The sequence below is a fragment of the Ursus maritimus genome, unplaced genomic scaffold, assembly GCF_017311325.1.
Source record: "Ursus maritimus isolate PB19 unplaced genomic scaffold, ASM1731132v1 scaffold_14, whole genome shotgun sequence".
In the NCBI taxonomy this organism is placed as follows: Eukaryota; Metazoa; Chordata; class Mammalia; order Carnivora; family Ursidae; genus Ursus; species Ursus maritimus.
Genome location: NW_024423786.1, coordinates 47,413,127 through 47,420,703, shown reverse-complemented (window position 1 = coordinate 47,420,703; position 7,577 = coordinate 47,413,127). Strand labels below are relative to the sequence as shown.

The window sequence follows — 7,577 nt, the reverse complement described above, 5'->3', positions numbered from 1 at the left end:
TGTCAAATGTCTCTAGTTGGGGGATCGCTTCTAGTTGAGAATAACTGGGCTTAATCCAATCTCAACTGGACATCCCGTGTCCAAGCGTATTGCTGTCCCAAGTCTGCAAACAATGAAGGTTCTGCTAATAAGGAGTATATGACCTGGTAAAGACTGTTGAGCAATCTGCAGTATTACCATTGTTGGGTTGGTCCTGGGTTGAGGGTTTCTCGGTAGTTATGGAACCAGAACGAGGGAGCAAGGTGTTGAAAGTAAGGAAGAAAATCATTTGACATGGTTGGTCATGAGATTTAGCCTGGATAAGAAAGGAGGTAAAGCTGATGGTTTGGGAGAAGCTGATGGTCTGAAGGACTGGATGAGATTAAAGAGCGGGGTCAGGATGAGTGAGTGTAAGAACGTGAGGAAAGACCTTGGAAGGGGGCTTCCTTGTTTCCAAAACATCAAGGGAGTACTTGCAAAGGCCATTATTCAGGTGTCCGGGGACAAGCATTGGCTAAACACATGAGAGTGAAGAGAAATCCAATGAAACACACATTTATTGAGAGCCCAGTATGCAGAGCAAACATTTCAGGAAGTAAAGGCTAAACCTTTCCTCTCCAAGGATGACTTCTGTAATGATTTCCCTTGTCCTCAGCTTTGTTCTTCACCACGCGAACCAGATCCATGGGTGTGACTTTCCACGTGGAGTTGAATGTTCTAGTCTGAATATTTTCTCTTCACTAACTCTGGAAAAACATCCCCCCACAAAAGATGTTTAGATTAAAGGTAGATGTAAGGATGAAGCAAAACAAACCACCAATAACAACAAAACAGAGAGAAGTGGATTAAAGGCAGAGTGTGTTACCAAAGTGGTAGGTTCTTTGCCTACTCAATACCATTTGCTGAATAGCCAAGTAACAAGACAGTATGGGACAGCAAGCAGGTGATTTATTTAATGGCCAGAGAACAGAGAAGGGGAGCTCATGTTCTAAAGGTACCTTCTCCCCGATTAGGTCATTGTTAGGGTTTTATGGGGTTAGGGTAATTAAGGGACTGGTAAGCAAGCTGACCTGGGGTGGGGGGGGTTTCGAGGCAGGGGGAAGAGGCTTCTAGGAGTCAGAGTGCCAACTCTGTTCTTCCTTAAAGTGGCACAGTGGGATCTGCCATTTCGCTGGTAGGTGTATTTTTTGTTATTACAGTTAGATGACAATGTTCTTGAGGTCATCTGGAGGGTTAACATGGCGTCTGAACTGGATCAAGTCAGTCAAAAACTGGGTTATTGGGGCTTCTTCAGAGCTTGTTAGTAAGCCCCTAGTGACAAGAGCTCCCTCCAGCGTGCAAGGATGACGCGATCTAGCATTTTGGAATCTGAGGTCAGAGTGGCCTTCTGCGGCTTATGTGGGAGGACTTCTCAAAAAATCCCAGATGAAGAATTCTTTTTTTTTTTTTTGAAAAAAATTCAGACATAGTATCCTGCTACAGAATTTAAGTTGGTTTGTGTCTATGAAGAAAGGCTAGACTCTAAGCCCGTGAAGGCAGAGACTGTGTTGGTCTTGTTCCTTTTGTAGGTCCACTGTCTACTACGGCATCTTGACACATTGCAGAACTCAACAAATATAGTTTTTACCACCCACAAGTTACAGCTTGGTTTACAAGCCCCAAGTCCCACAAGAAAACCAATACCTCCTACAGCAGCCCGTGAGGGTGGCGGTTCCTGGCCTGGTTGAGGAATGAGTCATTGTATGCAGGACGTCCAAAGCTATCATTCCCTCTTACTATTTATGGTTCATTCACAGAACTCCCTGCCCAGTCAAGCATGACTTTTTCCACAAACAGTATTGCCTGGTTACACAAGTGGCCTTTCAATGTTAGCAAATTTCTAGGGAACAGAACTAAAAGTTTAACCCAGGGCAAATTTGTCCATGGAGAGTGAAAGGACTTTTTTTTTTTTTTTAGCTTTTTAATCATATCCTGTGCCTAGAAAAATAAAAGCTTAAGAAATTATTTTAATTAAAGTGAATGTATTTCTTACAGGGAACTAATATATATATTCCCCTTTCAAAGATACAATCATCTTATTCAACTTCCACAATGTTAAGTAATGATAATAAAAATTTCCAGTTATTGGAGTGCCGAAAACTTGGGGAATTATTTTGGGTTATCTGGGAAGTCTTTCAAAGGTCACAGTCAGCAGCCAGCATCTTTTACAATTTTACTCTTATTGGGAATGATTAAACCTAATATTCATAAATTTTTTTTCTGATCCCTTGACATGCCCTAACCCTTTTTTCCTGGTCCTGTTTTCCTTTTGGTCCTTTTTGCAAAGATTTAGAATGAATTCTCCTTTCTGCCCACCAAATAAGGATAGATTTTTTTAGTGACTCAATATTTCCAATGCTGAGAACATCACATATTAGCTCAAGAAAATAGAAGACAAGGTGTCAGAAACTTCTCAATTTTGTTCATTTAAAAAACAACACATTCTAAAGCTCCTTGGCTAGCAGATGCGGTGGGAATACACATGGGAGTATAAAATGAAACTGGGAAAATTTTTATGGATTATGAGTTTTGGAGCCCATCTAGCTCATCTAGGGGCATGCCTTCTTAAAGAAGTATATTCTCTCATTTCTCCAAAAAGACAAATAAGGGACAACTATAGAGAGATACAAGGTAGTGCTTTGAGCTTGAGTTAAATCCATGGGAGAACGGATGGATACAAGCCACTGAGTTCCACAGAGGTCTTCTTTCTAACAGGACCATTTCCTTTCCCTGGAACGTCCCATTATTCCATGCACCCCTCCCTTATAGTTATGTAGAACAGCTGGGGTGGGGTCCCTCTCTTTTCCATGGTATCTACCAACCCCACTGGGCTTACGTTCACCTCTCTATGGGACAGCGGGATTTCAGAGAATGATGACCACTGTGCTATGTCTATGATTGGAAGTCTGTCCCCAAAAAGATTCTACTTTAGATGGTAATGGTGCTGGTGATATGTCTTACCCCTATTCTTTTGTATGACAAGAATATATACACAAACTAGCTTAAGCACTATCAGTGGTCAGGGAAGAGTCACTGAGAAACAATATAGTGAGAACAGGAAATGCAAGCCAGGTCATCAGGTGGCACTCTTGGCCATTACCTCTGGGCAAGAGAGCTCATACTAAGACAGGGAGAGGGGATTTGGGGCGGGAAGGGGGAAGCATTAGAGTAAGTCACAAGCCCTCTTACTTCACTGGGTTTTGAGTCAGCGCCAAACTTGGTGGAAAGTGTATAAGTCTCAGACTCAGATTTAGATTTCATGATCTCTCCAAACCACTTTCGGACCTGGAACATCAAAGAAAATACTGGAATGTTCTTTGTTAACATTGGTGAAGAGAAAAACCAGTGAGTCAGGAAAAGAATAAAGACTACAACATGTAGTATATATGTATAACAGAATATTATTTATGGAGCCTTAGAAAGGAAGGAAATTCTACCACAGACTACAACATGCATGAACCTTGAAGACATCATGCTGACTGAAAGAAGCCAGGCACTAAAGGACAAATCCTGTCTGATTCCACATATAAGAGATCCCTATAATAGTCAAATTAGTTGAGCCCGAAAGTAGGATAGTGGTTACCAGGGACTTAGCAGCGGAGAATGGAGAGAAGAATGAATATGTGGACAGACAATGTGATAACACCAATATAGCACAAAGGTAATCGAAGTGATTGCCATATATGTGTTCATTGCATAATTCTTTTAACTTTTTTGTGTGCTTGAAAATGTTCATAATAACATGTTGGAAAAATTAACTTATTATGTAATGTCATCATATAGCTATTAAAACATATTAGTATGGAGACTACACCGTCACATGGAAATGTGTTTAAGAATTCATGTGTTTACATGGTGTGGCAGATTGCATTATGGATTTCAATTATTCACTCCTGTCATAGTGTTACACCCTCACGGTGTAATACTTAGCCTCATGGTGGGTGGAGGGTTCTTTTCCCTTGACTTTGGGCTTGGACATTTGACTTTCCTTGGCCAATGGAATATCAGTGGAAGTGATGCAAGCTGGCCCACAAGGCTGGACATGGCCTTGCCCAGTAGGGCTTGTTTTCTTGTGATTTTGCCATTGCCATGAGAAGGACATATCCTTGCTGCCTTTCTGCCACGCCTCAGGATGAGTCACAAGGAGCAGACCTGCCCACGGTCAGCATCCTGGAACCAAGGTGAGCTGAACCCAGACAAGATCAGCTGAACCTCAATCAACTTTCAGACTTGAGAATGAGAAAAGTAAATATTTGTGTTTAGGCTACTGAGATTTTTGAGGTTGTTTGTTACCCAGCAATCGCTGACTATTACAAATGGGAAAGCTGAAGAAAAACATATTTCCTTGATGTAGCAATTATTTACTTTCTGAAAGCTGTTAATAAATCGATGTAGTTTACAATCAATAACATCTTAAAGTAGCGAAGATACGGATAGTGTTTACACATAGCTCAGAGCGCATATGAAAATTTAGAGAACATAGATTTAAAGGTTCATTAAAGTACGCGCCTCCAAATATTTCTAACCCTTATGACAATAACAAAAGGGGTCGTTGTGTACCTGCTGGCTGAGGAGGCAGTACACCAGGAAGATGAAGACGCCCTGCAGGCTGTTGATGATGGTGAAGAGGTAAGCCATGACGACGGCAGCTGGACCCACCTGGAGGACACCCAGGCACCACGTGCAGCCCAGGATGAAGAGCTGAGCTGTGGCTTTCAGTGTCAGCATCCTGAGAGGAGTCATACACAATGATGTGAAAAAGCTGATAATGGACCTGGACACCTGTTGTGTAGTTGTTAATGGCGAGGGCTCTGGAGCTAGACTGGTTGGGTTTAAACCCAAGGCAGAACTAACCGGCTTGTGCCCTTGGGCAAGTTACTTTACTGTAACTCAGTTCCCTCATCTTTATAATAACCCGATTTCACAGGGTTGCTGCCAAGATTAAAAGAGAATTTAACATATGTAAAGTATTTAGGAAAGTATGTAGAACAAAATTAGTACATCTATAAAGCATTCTAGAACTGGGTGCTCTTTATCTCTCTCATTATCTTATTTATAGAATTCATTTTTCAGACAAGGAGACTTCTGAGGCAGACGTGGTGCTAATAATTACAATGGGTCAATGGGCATAAACTGGGGCTGTCCCAGGCAAACTAGGATGTAAGGTCACCTTACTTACGTATCTATATCTCCCTAATTAGAAAATATAGCAATACATAAGTGAGAAAAGCTAGTTGAGGAACGATTTGCATAGTGTGAAGCTGTTATGTGCACGCCTGTCTCTTCTACAGAAAAGGCACAGCCCAGAGAAAGGTCTGGGGAAAATAGCATACATATCATACAGTTTGTTACCTCTGGCTTCCCTGACAAGTGGAAGTAGCGAAGAAAGGGGGGAGTTAGACACTTTCAGATTTTACTTTATATATTTTAAAAACTTCTGAAAAAAATTTTTTAACAAATGCACTACTTTTGTGATTACGATGAAATCAACAACAAATTACGTGTTCACATAAAACGGATGCTGCAAAATGGGAAAGTCCTCATCGTCCAAAATGTTGTGAAATAATAGCATACAAAATATATTTTAATCAAAATCCCACCCAAACCTATTGCATCTGTGTTATGCGGCAGAAATTCCTGTTTTTTCCCCCCATTCTCCTCTTCATTTTAGTGCTGGGTCCTCCCTTTTTTGAGTTTTATCGAGGACACATGGCACCCAGTTAGAGACTACATTTCCCGGCCTGCCTTGAAGGTAGGTGTCACTGTGTGATCCAGGTCTAGCCCTTGAGATACGGGCAAATGTGGGACATGCAGCTTCTTTCCATGGATGGGATACCGGCAAAGACACATCCCGGGGAACGTGCAGCAACAACATAGAAAGGAGTCAGGTCTCTGGATTCCTTTGTGGAGCCGAGCTTCCCCACCAGCCCTGGACTGCTCACCTCTGAACTGTGACATGCAAGCAAAATAAACTGCTATTTCCCTCATTTCTTTGGGTCTTTTTGTTACCAAAGCTTAGCCTGTACTAAAGCTAATACAGCTTCTCATTAACTGGAACACTGGGAGATGGTAGTGGCTTTGCTAGTTCCTGGAACTTGGTTGTGGGGTGTGTGTGGATATGTAGGAGGGACCAGTGGGACATAAGTAGAGAAAAGAGAGGGTCAGAAAATACCATTTACCCCACCTTACCTAATATTCTGGATGGTGGACACTTCACTGTTGAGAGAAGAAAGTTTCCTTTTTAAAATCCAAAGGATCAGGAGAAAAATAACTAAATTCACCTGCAGGAATGACGCAGATCATGCAGAACACAAGTTAAAATAATGCACTGTGTCCGCACACAATTCCCACCTCCTTGCGTGTGGGACTGAACTGGTAGCAGGTGGAAAAATCAACTCATAGAACTGAGAAAATGCATGCCCCTTATGCTCTCTCTCTCTCTTTTTTTTAAAAGATTTTATTTATTTATTTGTTTGACAGAGAGAGAGACAGCCAGCGAGAGAGGGAACACAAGCAGGGGGAGTGGGAGAGGAAGAAGCAGGCTCCCAGCGGAAGAGCCTGATGTGGGGCTCGATCCCAGGACTCTGGGATCATGCCTTGAGCCGAAGGCAGACGCCTAACCGCTGTGCCACCCAGGCGCCCCCCCTTATGCTCTCTTGGACCCAGCATGCCTGGTGCTTCTTCTGTGGTTGGGAACAATGGAGCCACATACTCACTCACACAGATAATGGCACAGACGGGGGCAAGGAAACTCCAGATGAATCCCTGGTCCAGGTTGAGCCAGCAGCTGGGAACAACGGGAAAAGGGGCACAAAGAGAGATCAGAGAAAGCACATGAAATGACACCTTTCCCTAACACTTTTCCAACATCTGAAAATGTCAGCAGATGACAACGAAGGCTTTGATTGTTCACTAGCACGTGTTAATGCTACACTAAATATATTACGAGCATTGTCCTGCGAAGGTTTTAGACCAGCATTGTGAGGGTGGGACCATGGGGATGACTGTTATCCCCATTTTGCTCATGGGGTCACCGAGACTTGAGGACTCGAGGTTCCAAATTATGGGAAGGATGAAGCTGGGACTTAACCACAAAATGCCCTCTTTCCAGAATCTTACACACTCTTACTGTCATCTTTCTCTTCCTCACCAGGAAAGAGGTTAGAGCTGTTACAGCCAACGGGAAAGGAGAGCGGGTTTGATGTGGATGTCCCAATCATCCTCATTAACACTGCCCTTAAAATTGTCCACAACATAGGGTGAGAGTGGAGCTCACCGATCACATGTTCCATAAAGGTGAGGCCTGGATGCCGCAGAAATGGCCACAATTATAGCCGGGGCTCCATAGCCCACGGGGAACATGAGCTTCTTCATGACCCTGCTCACGCTGGAGTAGTTGACCACTGTCAGGTTCCGTGCAGTGAGGAAGAGGTGCAGACCCTCCAGCAGCATCCAGGTGAAGGAGGCCAGGTAGAGGTAGTGTAAGGCACCCGCGATGATGGCACACAGCACCTGGGGGAGGACAAAGGTGCCCCAGGAGGGAATGTCGGGGAGGAGGG

At 43.2% G+C, this 7,577-nt stretch overlaps 1 protein-coding gene across 11 annotated transcripts in view; it reads right to left on the bottom strand.

Moving 5' to 3' along the window:
* Positions 1-518: 518 nt before the first annotated feature.
* The window catches only part of ADGRE3 (adhesion G protein-coupled receptor E3), a 43,755-nt gene continuing 36,696 nt past the window's right edge, over positions 519-7,577 (bottom strand). For 2 of the 11 annotated variants that reach the window (XM_040629168.1, XM_040629170.1), the window contains exons 11-16: positions 7,295-7,530; positions 6,735-6,805; positions 6,208-6,234; positions 4,579-4,829; positions 3,208-3,303; positions 519-725 (exon numbers count right to left, since the gene is read on the bottom strand). In XM_040629168.1, the coding sequence (XP_040485102.1) occupies positions 720-725; positions 3,208-3,303; positions 4,579-4,829; positions 6,208-6,234; positions 6,735-6,805; positions 7,295-7,530 (687 nt within the window). In that variant the 3' untranslated portion in view covers positions 519-719. Of the gene's footprint in view, positions 726-3,207; positions 3,304-4,578; positions 4,830-6,207; positions 6,300-6,734; positions 6,806-7,294; positions 7,531-7,577 lie in introns of those variants that run through there. The other 9 variants (XM_040629169.1, XM_008711708.2, XR_005834597.1 and 6 more) reach the window with 8 other exon arrangements.